Here is a 20,942-nt window from a genome sequence, read left to right on the forward strand (position 1 = left end):
ACAAAGAGTTTGTGTAGCAATTCAGTTATAGTCACCAACTTCTAAGAGTCTTTAAAGAGACATAAACGTCTCTGAACATTCCATACAAGTTTACATCTCTTCAAAGACACTTGTTGGAATTTGTACGGTAATCTTTTTTACTTATTTATCGAGAATTGCCCCTTTTTTTAATGAGGCTCCTGAGTGGCCGGAGCGGCTGCTCAACCCTAAGGTTTGGTCATAACCTGCAAATATGCACAAAACCGCGTGTTTTCTTTTCTGTACTTTTTGGCTGGTCGGGCGGCCCCCTCCTGCCAGGAGCCTCGTTAATGGTGTCCAGAGAAGGCTTTAAATTGTATGAGAGTCTCTTGTGGGTTAAAATGCGGTGCAGTCCCACTGATTCACCTCCTTTGGAACAGATGCCAATTTGAATCGGGCTGGGTTGGTAGGACTTGTAGAAAGACGGGTCTGTCTCCTGTTTCCAGGACGCTGAACTTTATTGCTCTTACCGTTTTAGACTTCGGAACTCCGAGGACATCTCTGCCTTTTTTCATGAGTTTATTGAGGATCTGGCTCTGGAGTCGGGCAGCGGTGCTCTGCGCTCCTAACTGCACGGTCGAAACGATCAATTGCTTCGTCTTCCGAGATCTTCTCTCCGCGGCAGACAATCGTTCATCTGGTGCCGTTCCGACAAGGTGTCCATCTACGTCGGAACAACTCGGTTATTAACAATTCCCCAATCCCCAAATCCTACCGGTGGATTTCTCATCGCAAGCAGGTTCATTATTCATCACCTTGAGGGCCGGTGGGAGCAGGAGACCTCGGATCTCACCACGACACAGGTCTCCCTACTCACCTGTAGATCACCCCCAGACATTTTAAGGGCCGAGCTGGTGGGACATTAGCCAGAGGCTGACATTTGGAGAGACCGGGATACAAAGATTATATAAACCGCTGATATTGTGACGATTTTAGGGATTAAAAACCTAAAACAATTGCTTTTTTATCTACACATTCATAGCACCATGGCACAGAGCCCATCTAAACACGTCTCTGTAGAATAAGCCATCTTATTTTAACCCTTCCGGGTGCGTTGCCAGTGATATCACATGCTGGGGTTCTAATGGAATTAAAGCTTCTGCAACCTTTCGGGAGTCTCTGGTGATTTCAACGACTCGCTGAAACGTACGGAGCTGATATTGAGCTGGCTACGGCTTGACGTGACAAGGGACCGCTGTGACTTTTTTCCCCCCAATTACATCGCTCGGTATTGATGTTCCTTTGATGAAAATATTTGAGCTACGTTTGGGCCACCCGGGTTTAATGAAGTGATCTTGCTGCTGAAATAGGAACTGTGAAATAACAAAACTTTTTTCGATGTTAAAGGGGATCAGATTCATCCGGCCCCCATCTAGTCACCCGTTTCTCCTGCTGTAAAGATTTAGACCTTAATCAGTCGTTAGTCTCGTCTTAGATTCAGGAGCCGTTTGTCTTTCCCGCGCATGTTTAATACCCTCGCTGTATTACCCGCTACCGCTTCTGAAGATCCAGAGAACACGGAGTAAAGGGCAGTTAACTAATCTATTGTATAGAAGCATAAAATATAGGATTCAGGAAAAACATAACATACATAACCTTACCGATATCTAAACCGAGAGCTAAACTGTCATCGCTTCCTCTACTCGCCGTTAAAGATGTGATATTCTGCAAAAGACTGAAAATCGGCTGAAATTACTATTTTGCTTGGATTTTTTCAGTAAAAATAAAAAAATGTAAAAAAAAAGTTTCACCTTATTTTTCTGGATTCGTTAAACAGAAAAATGTCCCCTAGTATTGTGCCAGGTTTCACGGACAGGCCGCCGGGTTTCTGGAGCTTCCTGAGCATGTTCTGGATTAACATCGATTTTCCAACTCCAGAATCGCCTAAAAAAAAGAAAAAAAGAGGTCCAAATATTAAAAACGCTAAGAGTTGCCGGCTTCATTTGTCACGTTGTTTTTTTTTTATGTGACGGTAATAGGTTAACCTCCGTCGGCCGATAATCTAATAGCCGGCGTGGAAAATGAGGTCACGCGGAAAAGTTGGCATTAAGATGTAATAATTTATCATAAAGGCCAGACGCGATAACTCACAGCAAGTGCATAATCTGATTTTATACTCGGCATCTTTCACCGGGACAGATGAGCGCTCGCAGGTGATAAAAATGTTATTATTCCTCCTGATGCGTCTGGAAGTCACCCGCCGCACATATCTAATATATGCAGAAACAGAGCAATCACGCTGCCGCTGCTATTTGCATGTTCAGGCTGGAAGAATAAATCAATATTATACCAACATCTTACTGCGAGAAATGTATGACATCATAACTGCTTTAACTTCAGGGTGTCTTCGGTTTATAAGAGCCTCTATTCACTAAATATTCAATGTCCTGAACCACTAGGTAGCCTCATAATAGCCAGCCTTGCAGTCACCAAGGCAATGGGGGCTTATTCACTAATCAGTGCGTTGTGCGTCGGTTGCATACATGAATTATGCATTATAGGGGTTTATTCACTAAAGGGAATGTTTCAGCTCCATGAATTCAGTATTCATTGTGAGAGTCCATCCCCAATAAGCTTCTGCTGCAGGAAGAGCTTGGTTGCCCTGTATAATGTATAATTAAATAAGTGATATTTCTTCCAAGCCTTCTTATCCATTGAGTGATGCTTTATACAGGGCCAGCTTGGCCCTTCCTTTTTCATCTAAATAATACCCACTGTTTAGTTAATAACCACCATAAAAATGGTAGTGATCTGCACCTGGTTATTGAGTGAATCGGGGCTGAGGTTGGCTTCCAACAGCAACTTATAATATATTTCAGGATGATGGGGATGGAAACAATACGGTCAACATGAATAAGGTGCTCCAACTCAACGATATCATCTCAAGTCCCCCCGGAGGAGGTGAACTGACCAGGAACTTCTCAGGCAATTAATGTATCAACTGATGAACTCATGTAGCAGCCCAGATGACCACCTCGACAGCCAACTCATCCATGTCTGCTGCTCATAACCCAACTGGCAAACAGACACCAAGTGCAACCCAAAGGCATCCGACAGCAACTCAGCACTTAGAGAGTCTTAGAGAAGATGCTGTTAGGATTTATTTCGTCTAGCGTTACCATTAAATATCTTAACATTGTTAACGAAGATCACACGTTTCTGATTTAGCATCGCCATACAACTCCAGTGCAACACAATCGCTACATGAATTCATTGTAACAGTTGATAACCGAAGACTATGGGTAACTTAATCGGACTTATGGCCACTTATTGGGGTAGAGGTTGGCCTGCGTTCCATTTCCAAGTCAATGAGCCACCTGGTGAGATAACACAATTTCTTACGACAAAACTTCTTCATGGATAGCCGTTCAGGTTAATATTAATCATAGACCTGATCAGACATGTAATGAAGTCAGGCATATCTCTTAAAGCTTAGCGGTAAGAAAAAGACTGAAAGACTTAATATAAAATCTGTGCGACATTGTAGCAACAATGATAACCGCCAGGGCAGTTATGACGATTCCTTGAGTATCTCGGTCTCCTTGTGATCTTTCTCCTTGATGCCAATAGGCAGCGTATAAAGCTGTACCACGGAGCTTCGGATATCACGGAACCCTAAAAATGTTGAATCATGTAGACCGGATCTATCTGTCTACGAGCCAAGATACCATGCGCTCTGATTGATAAAATTGTCTGATGGGGAAAGACGGGGATAAAAAGGGCAAAATTACGATAAAATTGTATAAATGATTCTGGGTCAAAACAAAGAAAAAGAGCCCAAACCAGCCACATAAAGTATCTTGTAGTCCTGGTTTATAAATACGGTGTTACGATGTGACAAGCGTAATATCAGGCATCACGGAACGCCTATGGATCATAGGTCTAGTTACTGAGCGCTGGGGAAATGTGGCGCTTAAAGCGGTTCCTCACCTGCGATGAGCACCGGGTGGTTATTCGTTAGCAGCAGGCTGGTTAGAAAAGAATACTTCACGCTGTCCACGGTGGGAATGAACTCCGGGAGTGCCGGACCTTGGCTGCGATCGCGTGGAATCCCGCCTGCCGCACCGTCTTCCGAGAACAACAGCGTCTCTAAACAGATGAGAAAATGAACAGAATTCATCTAACAATGCGTTAGTTGTGGGTGTTTATCCGATGGGGACCCTTAGCTGACCCGAAGTTCTCTCCCTTCTCCTCCCCACCATTACAAAGGCTGCCTGAACCAATCAACCACAATCAGCAACTTAACAATAGAAGACTGATAACTTAACGGGGAGGAATTATCATGCAGATCCTCAGAAAAGGAATTTAAGATACGGCGGGTTTTTATATATTGCTGATTTTTAATATGAATGGAACCTTAAAATGTAGCATTCGAGAAAAGTAATAGACGCATCTGAAGGTCTATGGAGTCTGTTCACCAAAGCTTGAGTAGAAGCAAGTTGGCAGTCAAGGTGATGCCAACATGTATGGAGGAATTTATGGATTCATTAATACCATCTCAACTGCCAACATTACCAGATCAACCCAACCCAACATAATGTATCAACCCTATCCGACTCTCGCAGCCCAACATGGTCAGCGTGGACCCCAGTGATTAGCTCCGGTATCTACTAACATGTCCTCCTCTCTCTCTATCCTGCTCTAAATCCGTATTGAAATCTCTCTCCATTTCAAAGACCCATGAACTACATTTTGAGACGTATCGGAATTCCAAATGGCATTTTCTCACAACTAGAAAAAAACAACAATAACATTCCGTATGCTGTCAGAACGCATTCACCGAGACAGCATTCACGGCTTCGCTGTATGGAAGACCACCGCGCTCGCACTAAAATAACACAAATGCTATATCTTAATGTATTCTACAAAATACTTTTATATCTTTAATGCTAAAGATGGAATTTCCTACCTTCCAATGCAATAAATTTACATATAATTTCCTTAACCCTCTGCAGAGCCAGGGAATGCTTTGAAGAGTGCAATTTTAGCACGTTCTGAATATGTTATTATTATTATTAATAATAATAATATTTTATTATTATTAGCATTATTATCGTTGTTATTATTAATAATATTAACATTATTTTTAGCATTATTATCATTGTTATTATTATTAATATTTTTATTATTATTATTAGCATTATTATCGTTGTTGTTATTATTAATAATATTATTAACATTATTTTTTGCAGTATTATCATTGTTATTATTATTATTATTATTATTAATAACATTAACATTATTATTAGCATGTGAGATCACGGATGTTATTCCAATTAGCGATGGAAAGAGGTATAATGTCCCAAAATAAATCAGACAAAGTTCCAGCATTTGGAATATGTAGATTTATAAATAAGACCTCAAAATATAAGATTATGGATACTAGTAGTTTCTGATAGAAGCCTCTTTAAATGGTTAAATATTTTATTTTTTTATTTTATTTTTTGGGAATGTTATTCATTATTTAAAGATTAGTAATTATTGCAAACTTCTCATTAGAAGAATTTTAAACTTATACCCATAAAATATTTTATTGTACGGATATGGATATGGTAAAAAATAATAAATAAAATGAAGCGAGCACAGATGTCGGCGGCGCGTTTCATCGCAGGCTGTCACAGATGACAGTCACGCGAGCTGACATTTTGAAAGCTGTAGTATTCGGAGTTGGAAGAAAGATGTCTGAGTCTAAGATCTCGTCTGCCATTTGAAATCACATTAAGGAGGACAGCTCCGTCGCGCAGATCGAGCACCTGCCTTTCTTACTGTCCCCATAATGCGTCGTCTTCCACAATGGATTTAATCGGCGTCCGGTCAGCCAAGCCGATTCATATAGATCCTGACACTATGTGAATGTGGGGGACGGTTAACTCTTTCAATAAAATATATACTTCAACTGGGCGATCAAGAAGAGAAAAATGACATCTAGTCCATCAAGTTCCACCATTCTACAAACCCATATTAGTTGATCGAGAAGAAGGCAAAAACAAACCCCATCGAGACAGTGATGTCATCGCGAAGGAGAAAAAGTGCCTTCAGACTTCAACATAACCGTACTTTTACTCGTGCTAACCCTGAATGCATTTCGTATCGAAAAAAACATTTTTGGGCAATTTATAGAGATGGGGAAGCAGGACTGGGCTAGCGATAACGAGGCAGCCCTGGCACTTTAAGGCCGGCAGCCGCCTGATGACGTAATCGAGGAAGACGGCTGGATATGCGCGGCCGCACACTGTGTTTTTATGATCACGTAGCGCGTGGCCGGGTATATCCAGCTGGTGGACGCTCAGTGTAGAGGCCGATCTGCCGCTGGAGTATAGGGCGCTGTCGGCCACCGGCCCGTTGGGCATTTGCCAGTCGGGAAGTAAATTACAAGGAGGGTGACTGATGGAGGATGAGAACAAATGTGGGTAAAATGAAATGGGGGAGAGAAGTGGCTGAAATAAAGATGGCTGTGGGAGAAAACAAATGACTAGGAGGAGACAGAGAGGAAAGTAGTTACAGTGACGAGTTACTGCTCTCCAGAACGTGGAATCCAAAAATACTCCTCCATATTTTTAGTAACTGGAGAGATTTCTGTCACATCTGATGATGATCTGTGCTGTATCAGCCCGGAGAAATCCCGTCGGCCACGGAATACATACTGCAAGACGCTGCGAAAGCCTCTGTCCCCGTAAATCCACGCAGGGAGGCGCTGATCCATGCAAACGCGCGGCTTCTGCAGGACACGCAACACCCTGCATGCAGTCGCATTAAACCGGTGCTAACGGGAATGCTTCTCTGGGGCAAAAAGGGGCAGAAGAAGGCTCCAGAGAAGGCTGCGCTCAACATACCCTGCGACGCCATCGCCTACGTAAGGAAGATGCAGATTGCCGAAAAGACTTTGGGCAAAAACATGACTTCACACAAGGGCCACATGATGTCATCAGCCGCCAATTGCATCCAATGACCCATACGGAAGCCGCATATTGCAGGAAATTGTGACCTTTCTTTTAGGCAATATGCAGCTTCGCGCATGGGGCGTCTGATGTCATCGGAAGATGTCACCGCTCTCGTTTGGGCTGTGATCCGCTCTCACCGGCACTTAATCTTATGCTTTGTGTCTCCTACTGATATATAAAATTCTACGCAAAGATTCTAAACGCCAGCATCTCTTTATAATATATAAAAACAGGGGGTTTTTTGTTTTCATTTTGCTCCCAAAAGATGGATTTCAGACCCAGGAATTCTCGCACAATAAAATTAAAGCTGACGTCCCGCATCTTCGGAAAAATCTGAAAGCCGGACATTGACCCCCGCAGGGTCTCAGCATCACGCGCCTTTATTACCTTTCCGAATTAAAGAGTCCGTGGCGGGGATTAAATTCTCCCAAAGCACAAAGTTTCCAGTTTGCAGATCGACAAAATAGCTGAAGATTGAATTTTCGCCCAAAGGCATCTGAACTCCTGGAAAGATAGAAGGAGTTTACTAATGAAACACTAAAGGAGGGTGACGCAGGGTGCAAACGGGGACAGAAATCATCAGTTTAGATATAACTAGTATGAGAATAACCGATTATAACCTAAAATTCAACTCAATTAAAGGTGCCGTGCCACTTAGCCAAAAAAAAAATTCCATTTTCTATCATGTGAACCAAATACAACTTAGCAGATCTGTCGTTTTCTTCTTTCCTCTAAAGGTTTAATCAGTCGTATGAGAAATAAGCCGCCCCGGATCATTTCTGAGAAAGCGTTTGGGGCATTTTGCAGTAATTGGAACAATGTTTCTAACGCTGCATTTAGTTAATAAAGCACAACATTCGGCAGAGCGCTCAACTCGATGGTTGCTGACGGACTTACCATCGGCCTGATCGCCCTCAAACAAGTCGTGGACAAAGCTGCTGAAGTCGTAAGTTATGTTGACTAAGGACTCATCCTTGGCCTTCAGTCCGATGAGCAAATCCCCCTCTTGTTCATCCTCTCTTCTTAAGACTCCTCCAAAAGCCCAAGTGAATGCGAACACGTAGAGCTTTCCTAGGAGTGAGGTCAGTCGATCCGGATGTTTTTCCAGGAACCATCTTGAGTCCTCCCTAGAAGTAAAGTTCCGTTACGTTCCAAAAGTTTTGTACCCCCCCTCCCGTTCTCGTCCCACCAGGGTCCGCTTTAAGGGCCGTTGGGGAGTGAGCAGCTTCAGATACCAGTAGGACAGAAATAAACGTGAAGAAAGGGAATTAAATAGCGGAAACAAATTAAAATGGGAAACAAAATATTGGGCTAATGGAGAAAAATGAGAAGGGCAGGAAAACGATAATTTGGGCTTCTACACCATCTAAGGGGAAAACTCTCCGCAGTAACCTATGCCACTCACTCAAAAGGTTAAAGGTTATATTCCTGAAGGTAAAGGGCTATATTACTACATATCCGGCTTCACAAGCTAGTACAATGACTGCTCGTGTGGCCCCCACCTGCCAAGAACGGCCCTCAAGGAGCAACTTATTGTGTTTTTCATAAAAGTTATTAAATTGCTGTCACGTTTTTCGTCTCCATCTTGTCGGCAGTTACAACTTTAATAACAAAAAAAAATGGGGCACAATAGATGAGATAAAGGATTCTTACCTGTTGTCAAATTATACGTTTTTAATAAATAAAAAAAGAAACACACGGCGACAAACTTTGTATACATCATGGTTGCTTAAGTATTGGCTTGCGTTCATTTACCATTTTGTGTTATTGTTTTACTGCTTGGATTCCATTTATTTTCATTATTAAAGTTTTCAAAAATCCAGATAATTCAGGTAAATAAAGATTTTTCTTGCTAACCTCTTTTTCAGGCTCTCGCTCACACTTGGAGTGTATGCTCTTGCACTTGCGGCTCGATGCCCGGCTCCAGAGTATGGAGTATTTGGAGACGCGCAATGTTGTTCGGCGAGATCCTCATTATCTGTAATATATTCAAGGTGTTGGGATAATGCAGATTTTAGACAAATTGAGGTTTAGATTGCCAGGTAACACCAATGACATCATATTTCAGATCGCACGTATCAGAACGTGTGAAGCTGCGCCGGCTTACCGCGTCCGAAGCCGCCGTTTGTGCTCATGAAGTCAATGAAAGCGTTTAGAATTTTGCAGAGGTTCATCACGATCCCGATGTCCTGCACAGGGAACGGCAGACTTGTCTTGCGCTTGCGGATGAACCTGAGTCCTTCTTCCGCACTCCTTTCCAGTAAGCTGCCCAGGTACTGCACACCCCGCGCTGGTACTTTGGAAGATAGCTGAGCCATCCAGGTCTTAGCGAAGGGCTTCCACCCCAGATCAACTGGATCCTGCACACACAAACACACACACATATATATATACATACACATACATACAGTACATACAGAATATATATATATACATACATACACATACATACAGTACATACAGAATATATATATATACATACATACACATACATACAGTACATACAGAATATATATATATACATACACATACATACAGTACATACAGTATATATATATATACATACATACACATACATACAGTACATACAGGATATATATACATAAAAATACACATACATACAGTACATACAGTATATATATATATATATATATACATACACTCCCCTCCTGCCCCTCTCCTCCCCTGCAGTTCCTCTCCCCCCTCCTGCCCCTCTCCTCCTCTCCTGTCCCTTTCCTCCTCTCCTGTTCCTCTCCACACCATGTTATGAAGTTTTTGCCTCCGCATGACTCCCTCTCCTTTTCTTGTACCCTACAAATGTAGCTCTACCCCAATGACGCCTGAAACTGCATCGGCGACTTGTAGCTTGCCCTGCGAATTATTTAGCCGGTCAGGCTTTGGAGCGTGCGCTATATCAGCAGGTGCAGTATGGCTGACACTTCCCATGGGGCTCTTATATTATATATATATATTATTACCGATCAGCCTTGCCGTGTTTATTTCCACGTCTCTTACCATATACACCATGGCACATCTGCTGACGGTGGCCGGGCTCGCCTGCGACAAGCTGTCGACCTCAAATATCATTCTCATTGTGTGCGGTAGTCGGATCCGCTGACCGTTGGCCAGACAGAGCGTTCTTGTATCATCTAGAACCGTGTTTAGGTTTTCTACCCACGCTGTGTCAACGGGACCGTCCAAAATGACCCAGTACCAGTCAGGAGGGCTCTCACCTGAGCAATCACGAAGTTATGTCTTAGTAGTCTTATAATACAATCCTGTCCCTGTAATAACATAAGCCCATTTCTACATGACATGGAATTCTACGGCGGATAAGAACCGTTCCACCCATTTAGTCTGTTTTTGGTGGAGGAGCATGGGTCGTTACTAGCCACTGGCCACCAAACTAGGGAGTTTTTTGCTTATTAAGTTAGAATTATCCCACTCCTTGTTCTGAATTAAAATATGTTAGACCCCCAAGGAATAAAAAAAATGTTTAAATGCTCACATTAAATAATTATTCGGAGAACATATATTATTATTTGCACCAACAGAGTAATAAGTCCTAGCTTACCATTCCTCACCATTCCTTCTTTATTAAGTGCCAGAAAATACCCGAAGCCCCAGTTCAATAATTTTAGTGAACTGTGGGGGGTTATATTACTGTATACAGCGCTGGGGGTTATATTACTGTATACAGCATTAGGGGGTTATATTACTGTATACAGCGCTGGGGGTTATTACTGTATACAGCGCTGGGGGTTATGTTACTGTATACAGCGCTGGGGGGTTATATTACTGTATACAGCGCTGGGAGGTTATATTACTGTATACAGCATGGGGGGTTATATTACTGTATACAGCGCTGGGGGGTTATATTACTGTATACAGTGCTGGGGGTTATATTACTGTATACAGCACTGGGGGTTATATTACTGTATACAGCATTAGGGGGTTATATTACTGTATACAGCGCTGGGGGTTATATTACTGTATACAGCATTAGGGGGTTATATTACTGTATACAGCGCTGGGGGTTATATTACTGTATACAGCGCTGAGGGTTATATTACTGTATACAGCCCTGGGGTTATATTACTGTATATAGCGCTGGGGGTTATATTACTGTATACAGCGCTGGGGGTTATATTACTGTATACAGCGCTGGGGGGTTATATTACTGTACACAGCACTGGGGGGTTATATTACTGTATACAGCGCTGGGGGTTATATTACTGTATACAGCACTGGGTTATATTACTGTATACAGCGCGGGGGGGTTATATTACTGTATACAGCGCAGGGGGTTTATATTACTGTATATAGCGCTGGGGGTTATATCAATGTATACAGCGCTGGGGGTTATATTACTGTATACAGCGCTGGGGGGGTTATATTACTGTATACAGCGCTGGGGTTATATTACTGTATACAGCGCTGGGGGTTATATTACTGTATATAGCGCTGGGGGTTATATTACCGTATATAGCGCTGGGGGTTATATTACCGTATATAGCGCTGGGGGTTATATTACTGTATAGAGTGCTGGGGGTTATATTACTGTATACAGCGCTGGGGGTTATATTACTGTATACAGCGCTCGGGGTTATATTACTGTATACAGCGCTGGGGGGTTATATTACTGTATACAGCACTGGGGGGTTATATTACTGTATACAGCACTGGGTTATATTACTGTATACAGCGCGGGGGGTTATATTACTGTATACAGCGCAGGGGGGTTATATTACTGTATATAGCGCTGGGGGTTATATCACTGTATACAGCGCTGGGGGTTATATTACTGTATACAGCGCTGGGGGGTTATATTACTGTATACAGCGCTAGGGGTTATATTACTGCATACAGCACTGGGGTAATATTACTGTATACAGTGCTGGGGGTTATATTATTGTATACAGCACTGGGGGTTATATTACTGTATACAGCGCTGGGGGTTATATTACTGTATACAGCACTGGGGGTTATATTACTGTATACAGCGCTGGGGGGGTGATATTACTGTATACAGCACTGGGGGTTATATTACTGTATACAGCACTGGGGGTTATATTACTGTATACAGCGCTGGGGGTTATTTTACTGTATACAGAGCTGGGGGGGTTATAGTATCGTGAGGCGACCCCGGAGACAGCATACATTGTATGTGGTTTGCGTCTGGTTCGGGGCAGACTTACTTTTAAAGTGATGTGATACAGAATCTTCATTTGTTCTTGTGTTGCTACGTCTGGAATCTTCAGTTAATTTCTCCAAATTGTCTTTGCTAACAGACTGTTGAATGTACAAACAATACAAGTGTGACTACAATTATTTTTCTCGTGAAGATGTAAGAATGTAGCTATTACACGTGAGACTGGAAAGCCCATTAGAGAATTTTCTCTTTGAAATAAGATCCTCCACACCAGGGATGGCGCTGTCACCTCTCGTGGATACCTGTAAACTCTCCTTGGTGCTGTCCTTGGATGCCTCCTGAGCAAAGGTTCTGACGGCTGATGCCAGGAGCCCGTCCGACCACTCCATGGTGTTGGGGTTGATATCGCCATACAGTTCTCCGAGAGTCACGCACTTTGGATTGATGATGAAGGTTTCCACCTTTCCTTTCTTAGACATGTTCTTCAAAAAAAATATGGAGAAGTATCAAAAATTTGGCTGACCATTACCTGTCCCATCATCACACAAGTAGATTAGGCATAGAAAGTATTACACATATAAAAAGGACAAAGCCCTTGAATATAATCTTGGGTGCAGCTTGGTCCTGGTCATATATTAATTAATAAATGAAAGAAAAAATGGTGATAATTACAAATGAAGCGGTGCTTCCGTTGGACATTGAAGGCAAGTATATCAACGCTTTCTCCAAAATCCTTCTGACAGCCGTCTTTCCTCCTCCGGTGGGGCCAACCAACATGACACCATGACGAGCCTAGAATTCACGAGTACATGACGTGAGATCAGCTGAGAATTCCTGTTTTAAGCACATATTTAGCTCTGTATGGGTTATGTGATATGTTATCTTCTATGGAATACGTTAGTCTAAGTGTATTTCTTCAGACGTTCCAGAGGATTTGGGGAAGGACGCAGCGTGCGGTAAGATCACATTATGGATCCGAAGGCTACATCCCTTGTTTTGGGCTCTAATTTCATCTATCACAGTACGAAGCCGTAAATGAGACAAAAGTTCTCCTCCATTCCGCTTTGATCAGAAGAATCGAGATCAGTTTAAGAAAGATCCTATGAATGTCACTTCGAGGTAAGTTCCTATTACCCAGCAAGGGTTGGTATAATGGTAAGTTAATGCTATTCCCTTATGGATAGCACACAGACCTGGACCGGCCATCTGGGACACTGGGCAAATACTGGTTGGCCACTGGTGGACAGCACTCCATACTCACCCGTGGGAGATCAGTTGCTGCAGTGAGCGGCCACTTGCTGGATATGCCCGGCCGCACACTACGTGGGCATAAAAACATAACGACCGACCGCACATATCCAGCCGGCGGTAGTAGTTATGTCATCAGGCGGCTGCTGGCCTTAAATCACCGGTCCTGCCCTGATAGCGCATGTCACAGGACATGGATTGTAGGAGAGGTCTGAAAGGTCTCTGAATAGTCCATTCGGGAAGTCGATCAGAAAAAGTGTTCTCATTTAATACTAATTCCACAGCTCTTGGTGCAGAAAGGGTTAATGCCCAACGCATTTCGCACAAAACCCATAAAACAGAGCAGGCTGTAAGTTCCGAACTTACCCCGATCTGATTATAGAGCTGTATGACCTTCTGCCGCTGACTGTCCCAGGGCTGCAAGCCTAATTCACGCGTGGCTAAGGATATTGCTTTCTACGAGAGAGAGAAAAAAACACTAAAACCACTTAAAAAAACCTCAAGGAGGACGATCCTGTAAATGCTTACGCTCGTAAATCCAGCTTCACCTGAAACTCTATTAATGAGGCCGGGGGAACCAATTAGAGGCAAAAAACTGCAAGATATTTAAATAAAGCCGTGTTCCATTCTGTTCCAAAATCCCATTCCGTCCCCCGCAGGTAGAATAAAAGCAGAATGTAAGATAAATGATAATATTAGATTTCTTTTATATATTTAGTGGTAATGTCCGACGGAAAACAGCCACGGGAGCTTCTCTGCTTCGGAATACAAGAAATTATGGTTGAAGATGTTTTTTTTTTCTTTTTAAGATATGCTGTTTGTGTGAAGGAAAAGAAAACGTAACATTTTGATAACAAAGAGATCTGAAAGATAGTGATAAAAGTATAGATTCTGATCTTCTGAAAACCTTTCCTGGTAGAGATAACAGAGGTCCATTCAGAGATCAATCATCCCCGATATTTGAAGGGCAATTATAATTTGATGCGTCTCTCTTTCTAGGCATCAACTGCTCTTACAGTTACCCTGCCCCCCCAAAAAACTTACCTACTAAATAGTGCATCAAAAATTGCCAATTTTTAACACTAACATTTTAATAAATCAAAACGAAACCTAAAGTTCCAAACCTTAATCAGTCGTTGGTCTCGTCTTAGATTCAGGAGCCGTATGCCTATCCCACGCATGTTTAAATCCCCTCGCTGTATTAATGTCTACCACTTCTGCCAGGAGGCTGTTCCACTTATCTAGTGCCTTTTGGCACAATGTGCAGTGATCTAGCCCTCTTCCCATTTACCATTGTTTGCACCGATTAAAAACCATGCTATTTAAAATTCTGTGAAATTAACATTTAATCGGCAAGAAGAAGTCAGCGGCATGCTGGGATACATTGTCTATTTCATTATATGTTGTTTGTCTGGAATGTGGATCCATGTCCTGGTATTTTTATTGTTTATTATTTTTTATTTATTACGCAGTAACATATTCGGCAGCGCTGTACAATTTAAATATGGTGTGCTTAACAAATACATGGTAGCATAGAATTTGATGGCAGATCGGCCCCATTCGGCCCCCGTCTAGTCGCTCGTTTTTCCTGCTGTAAAGACTCAAACCTTAATCAGTCCTTGGGCTCGTCGGGCTAGAATGGTGCTTAAGGGCTTACTCCAGAACGTTTCGGGTGTCCATATAAGGATAAAAGTTTTGGTGGGTGTGGCTGGAGACGGGTAAAGGGTGGGGCTGCAGGAAGACCTCCAGCGATTTTATGGGGGAAGGGACTTCATTAGCATTGCCATAAAGCGTCAACAGATAAAGGAAGTGTATTTGGATAAACTGTGATAGAACCAGGTGTGACCATCAATTTAATAGACAAATCAATCACCAAAACCCAGTCAATGCCCCAAACGTTACCTCTAATCTCTCGGTGTTTGTTTTTTCACTTGTTATTCCAGGAAACAGATCCGCCATAATGTTTTCAAAAAGCGGGACATCTTCAGCCAAAAATTTAGGCAAGTTTGCTTCTTTTAAGGCGTTCATTATTACAAGTGACTCTTCTGTGGCGGTCAGCCTCACACCAGTTTGTCTGAAAGTAAAGAGAAAGGATGCATTGTATTCACTGTGTTTCCACATGAGATACCGCGTGGAAGTTCCCGGAAAACAAAACTTTCTCAGGAGGTAACCCTAGAAACATAAAGAAGCTTAACTTCTTTATACTGCTTAAAATAACAGCCCAGAACCCCCTAGGAACAGTGCCAGAGGCTTTACTAAATCAGGTGGTCAGTTGAAGTTTAACTTGATTGACCATACTCAACTCAGTCAGGGCCGGTCCTAAACCAAAGAGCACCCCTGCCAAGAAGCCCCCATCAGTACACTCCATGTTCTGCTTTATACTTTATTGTGGGCACCGGTCTCTTGTGCGTGTTCTCCACACAGCGTGGAGACTTCTATTTTACCCCTGTCAGGAAGCAGACAGACTTTTGGGCAGTTTCTGAGATGACTGTCGGCACCCCCTTGGTCCAGGAACTCCAGGCTGCTGCCTGACACGTCTGGCACTAAGATGCCATCCTAACACTAACAAGGCAATTAACTTTTCTGCTAATATAAAGGTGGTTGGCAGAGACATTCCAGTGCATGCAACTTTACATTTTGCGAGTTGCAGACGAGGTCATGTGAGTTGACACACTCAAAATGTTGCTAGAAAAAAAATGAAAGAAGTAAAATATATACCGGTATTTAAATAATAATGTGTTTTTAAGAAAAGACAACCTGCTAACTAAGTGGGTATAGGGTAACAATATAATTACCATCGAGGGCATTGGATCCACCTCCTCCTCTCATTCCCCATCTTGTTCTCAATGGGAAATAATAAAATGATCCACTGGGAAGTATGGCTCCAATTCCTCTTCCCTTACACCCATTCAGTCTCATGTGGGATGGGTGAGTCAACCTATGTTCTCCACCTCAATTTCATGTCCATTCAGATGGGGAAGCTAAACCACAGTATAACTTTTCAGAGAGGCAAGAAGCCCACCCATACAGCTTTCCCTTCTTCCATCTCCCGTCCCCGTGGATGGAGGAGTTACGGTGGATCAATCATTTTTGACCCAAGGAAAAGATCCCTTACAAGAACAAGGTGTATAGAAACTGATTCCTAACCGCGCCATACGTGTTTATATACTGTACCTCAAGTCAAGCCAACAAAGGATGCAGTTCTTCTTCTAACCACCTGGGGGCACTGATGGAAGGGAGTATATAACCGTGCTCTCTGCCTTTATCAGATATAAATATATATTTATGATCTTCCTTGGGTCTTTTTCTTTACGTTTTATTTTTGAACTGGATTTCCTTGGGCTCAAAATTAGGATCAATGGTGTCCTGCCTATCCAAAAAGGTTAATTTTGCTTAAACCCTGACGTCCCCCCCCCATCCTAAAGGACACAGGATGAAATTATATTATTATTACCCACTATCCCACTGCATACTGTGTGGGGTAAGAGGTGTTTTATTAAGTTATTCAGTTTAATTATACAAAATTACTATTATTTTAATATTATTTTTTAATGGTACATAAACGAGGATGTAGGGGGTATTAAGTCGCCTGTTCCTGGAGTTCTAACTCACATTTGCAACCCAAGTTTTAGTGAATATACCTCACTTAGTTTGTTAAAAATGTATCCATCTTCAAACTCCAATTAATAGGCTTAAAAAAAACCACATAACGTCTAAAAAAAATATGTTTTCTTAATAAATGCCTGGTGTAAGTTCAAAGCAGAAAAAATAAATTTTGGACGAATTCAGCATTTCTATCCATTAAAAAAGGTGAAGTGATATTTAGTGAAGTCTATATTGCAAACACATCGCAAAAAATACTTAGTGATACAAAATGACAAAGCCGATAAAATTCCTTTCTGAGTTAATCCTTAAAGTTGGTTTTGGGGATTTGGAGGTTATTTTAGGCAGTGCCGTACACACTCTCCACATTAATCATTTGCTGCCTTTGCACATTTCGGTTTTAGTGCCGTATCAGCTTATGTTTCACCCTGAATCTGAAAACCTGTATCAAAAAGTGCTAAAATAAAGGAAGAATAGGGTTTCTTGTCTTCTCCTTTCTCATGCAAGTGTTAGGTGCAAGGACCCCTTCATGGTGCCCACAAGGACCATAGGCGCAAAATTCTATAGTTCCACACGGGTCGCGGTAAAAAGTACCGTATTGGCTCGGATATAGGCCGCCCCCGTATATAGGCCGCACCCTGAAAGTTTGGTGCTTTTTTAAAGAAAAAGTTTTTTTTCTTTAAAAAAGCACCAAAAAAACATGCTGCCACTCTGTCCTCCCTCCCCGAGATACGCTGCCGCTGTCTTCCCTCCCCGCGATACGCTGCCGCTGTCCTCCCTCCCCGCGATACGCTGCCGCTGTCCTCCCTCCCCGCGATACGCTGCCGCTGTCCTCCCTCCCCGCGATACGCTGCCGCTGTCCTCCTCTGCCCCCCCCTCCTCGACTTACCGGAGCAGACTCCCGGGTGTCTTGCGGGGCCGGCGAGGGACATCTACGCAATACGCGTATGCAACTTCCGGTACCGGTACCGGAAGTTGCATACGCGTATTGCGTAGATGTCTCCCGCCGGCCCCGCAAGACACCCGGGAGTCTGCTCCGGTATGTCGGGGGTGGGCAGAGGTAAAACGCTTAGATAACCTCCCGTGCCGGCACAGTGGGAAGTGCTGGCAGGGGAGGCTGTCTGAGCGTATCGGGGAGAAGGATACGGGTCCCCTGCACCGCTGCGGGGGATCTGTATCTTAACCCCGCTGCCTGCCCGGCGCCCGGGACTGCATGTCCCGGGCGTCGGGCGCTAGACCCCGAATATAGGCCGCACCCCCACTTTAAAAACTTAAAGTGGGGGAAAAAAGTGCGGCCTATATTCGAGCCAATACGGTAAATATATTTAGGTTGGACCTGTAGGGTATTGGGTTCCAGTTATTACATTTTTAATCAGTAAAATGCTGTTTTGGGGAATTCTGACAGCTCCGGTGTTTAGAGAAACATCTCCAATACACACCTGGATCCAAATTCTTGCTTCTTCTTCCCGGCCATTACTAAAACCGTCTTTATGGCTCTCATTCCAAAATCATAATGTTTCTGCAAAATGTAAGATAGATTTAGTTGTATGTATTTATTTGCCATAAGCAACACAATCATGTTCCCTGTATCTATTTTAATGTCTACCAAGGTCCCATGGAAGTCATCGCGCCAGGAAAAGATTTTATAAAAAGAGACAACCAAAGAAAATGTACGGTTTGCCTCTAAGTGCCAGACCACAAGTCAAGCCAAACAAGGAAACATTTCTCAGTCTTCTTCACATCGGTTTTATCCTCTTTGCTACCTGTCCAGGTATGAAGAACCACAATTAGGACAACTGCATGCAGGGCTGACCTTTTTAAAGGGCAAATTTGGGACCAGGAGTGAAGTCACCTTGAGAAACCGCAGAGCTTACGTGAGGGCGCTGCCAACGGGTGGCGCTACAAAAGCCAAGTTGTTCAGGACCCCACAGCCGGCTAGGCCTGGCCCTGACTGCAATGCAGGCTTTGTCGTGCTTGGCACTCACATCAAATTACGAGCCAAGTCAGACAATTCGACAGCCGATTCAAGTCTTAACCAACCTGACAGGTTAACCACACCTGACTCTTACTCCATTGCAAAATAAACTGTAATGAGTCCGACTGAAGGTTATTTATAGAGAACAATTTGGGGGTACCGTTTAAAAGGTGTCTTTATAAGTGGATAGTTCCTGTTCATTGGACCATGTCAATGGTTGGACCAGGTGCAAACAATAAGAGAAATGTTTTCTCGTCTTTAATGCAGTATTTATTAATTTAAGAGTTGTAGGTGATTGTAATTTTTCGGTAATGGGTCCTTGAAGGTGTACCTGCTGGGAGAGCTGTTTGCTGGCCAGCTGATACAGATTAACCAGTTTTCCAGACAGGGACTTTGCAGCCTTGAAACCTTCCGAGAAGAGCATGATTTCTGCAATGAGCTGGTAGTCCGGAACCATCATCGCGACGGGTCTAAACAGTGACTTCAGGTTATCCGGAAGCTCAACACGACCTTCATATCTATAGAGAAGACAGAAAAAAATCCCTTTAAAATGCTGGTTTATATATATATGCCGTTATAACGGGGAATAGTGTGTTACAGCTGTAATAGGTATCATCAAATGTACTTGAGGAAATAGAATGAGAAATGTAAAACACAATGAAATATGAAGCAGGATAGACTTGTTTAAAAAAACGCTATAAGTTTTCGAAAGAACGTTCAATCTATATGTAAAATATCCCGAGGAATATGGATTGTAATTTAGCCACAATGATTTATCTGACAGGGCACAGTTTGGGCAAAGTAATAAAAATGGCTAGAATTCCCTATTTTCTATATTCTAATGTTAATGTTAGGCTCATACTTACAAAAATGAGGTGCTAAATGTAGCACAAATTCTGTTGGTTTCCATGGAAATTGCTCCAGGTTTTAAAATGTGACACAAAATACCGGTAGTATTTTACAGATGTACCCAGATATTAGAGAAATTCCTTGCATTTGATGCCCTTTCCAATTATCATAACTGGTTAGGTCTCAGAGATGTTTCCCGAGTGCGCTACCCAATCTGCTGTTCCTCATGGGCGGTACAGGGCGGAGTAGGGAAGGCGGGAACAACAGCAGGCAGGGGTGGGACTAGCCCCAAATGAACAGAGAGTTCAAATTGTTTTGATTTATCCATTGTCTGTAGAGCAAATTTCCCAACATCCCAACTGGATGCTCATGTTGAATTTCTTTAAAAGGCATAAATTTCATGAAAAGAGCTAAATGTGTGTTCTGATTGGAGCAATCACTATGGAAACCTTTGAAATGTTCACATTTACCATAGAAACCAACTGAATAATCCAACAGTATACACATTCCATTGGTTGCCATGGTAAGAAGTCTACTTGTTAAAAGTTGCACTTTTCAAATATCACCACTGATTGAATCAGGAGAGACCTCAAACTTTATAACTTTCTCGTGGCCCACTTTTCCAGTAAAACGTGACCTAATAGAAAAAAAACTTTTGAGCCTAGACCCAAACATTATGATAATGTCATCAGACAGAACGAGCACAGGCTTAGAATTGCATTTCATTAAAAGTCAGTCACTAAATATCTAGTGAGAAACTCCTAAAATACGGCAGGATTCCACCAATCCCGAGTGAAAGGCCTACGCGCTTAGATTTTTTTACTCACTCTTCCACTTAAAATATCTGTCACTCACGAACGTAGTTTTGATCTAAACATCTGACCTGAATGGTAAAAATAATGAAAGCGTCACGGAAAAGAATATTCCGCTTTACCCAAGGGATAACGGTACACTCGTCATTAGAGCAGAATTTCAAATCCATAATGCATAATTTATTTTGAGAAGCATTTATAATTCTCTATGGCAGGAGATTATATTCTCCAGCGCTTACCCCGGATTCATGGTAATAAAGACTCCGCAAGACGGATTCAGACGGATTTCTCTTCCTTCAAATACAAACCTGCGGAAAAGCAATGATTTCAGTAAATTTCATATA

General features: G+C 42.5%; 1 protein-coding gene across 1 annotated transcript in view; it reads right to left on the bottom strand.

Annotated features, from left to right (window-relative positions):
* Nucleotides 1-20,942, bottom strand: part of DNAH14 (dynein axonemal heavy chain 14) — an 83,648-nt gene that overhangs the window by 28,182 nt on the left and 34,524 nt on the right. The window contains 16 exon segments of the mRNA XM_053459139.1: nt 489-682; nt 1,620-1,693; nt 1,770-1,902; nt 3,949-4,107; nt 7,347-7,463; nt 7,857-8,157; nt 9,059-9,319; nt 9,975-10,192; nt 12,158-12,251; nt 12,414-12,593; nt 12,784-12,903; nt 13,726-13,815; nt 15,262-15,433; nt 18,402-18,481; nt 19,269-19,455; nt 20,838-20,906. Coding sequence (XP_053315114.1) covers nt 489-682; nt 1,620-1,693; nt 1,770-1,902; nt 3,949-4,107; nt 7,347-7,463; nt 7,857-8,157; nt 9,059-9,319; nt 9,975-10,192; nt 12,158-12,251; nt 12,414-12,593; nt 12,784-12,903; nt 13,726-13,815; nt 15,262-15,433; nt 18,402-18,481; nt 19,269-19,455; nt 20,838-20,906 — 2,449 coding nt within the window.

Source organism: Spea bombifrons, chromosome 3 (genome assembly GCF_027358695.1).
Source record: "Spea bombifrons isolate aSpeBom1 chromosome 3, aSpeBom1.2.pri, whole genome shotgun sequence".
Taxonomy (NCBI): Eukaryota; Metazoa; Chordata; class Amphibia; order Anura; family Pelobatidae; genus Spea; species Spea bombifrons.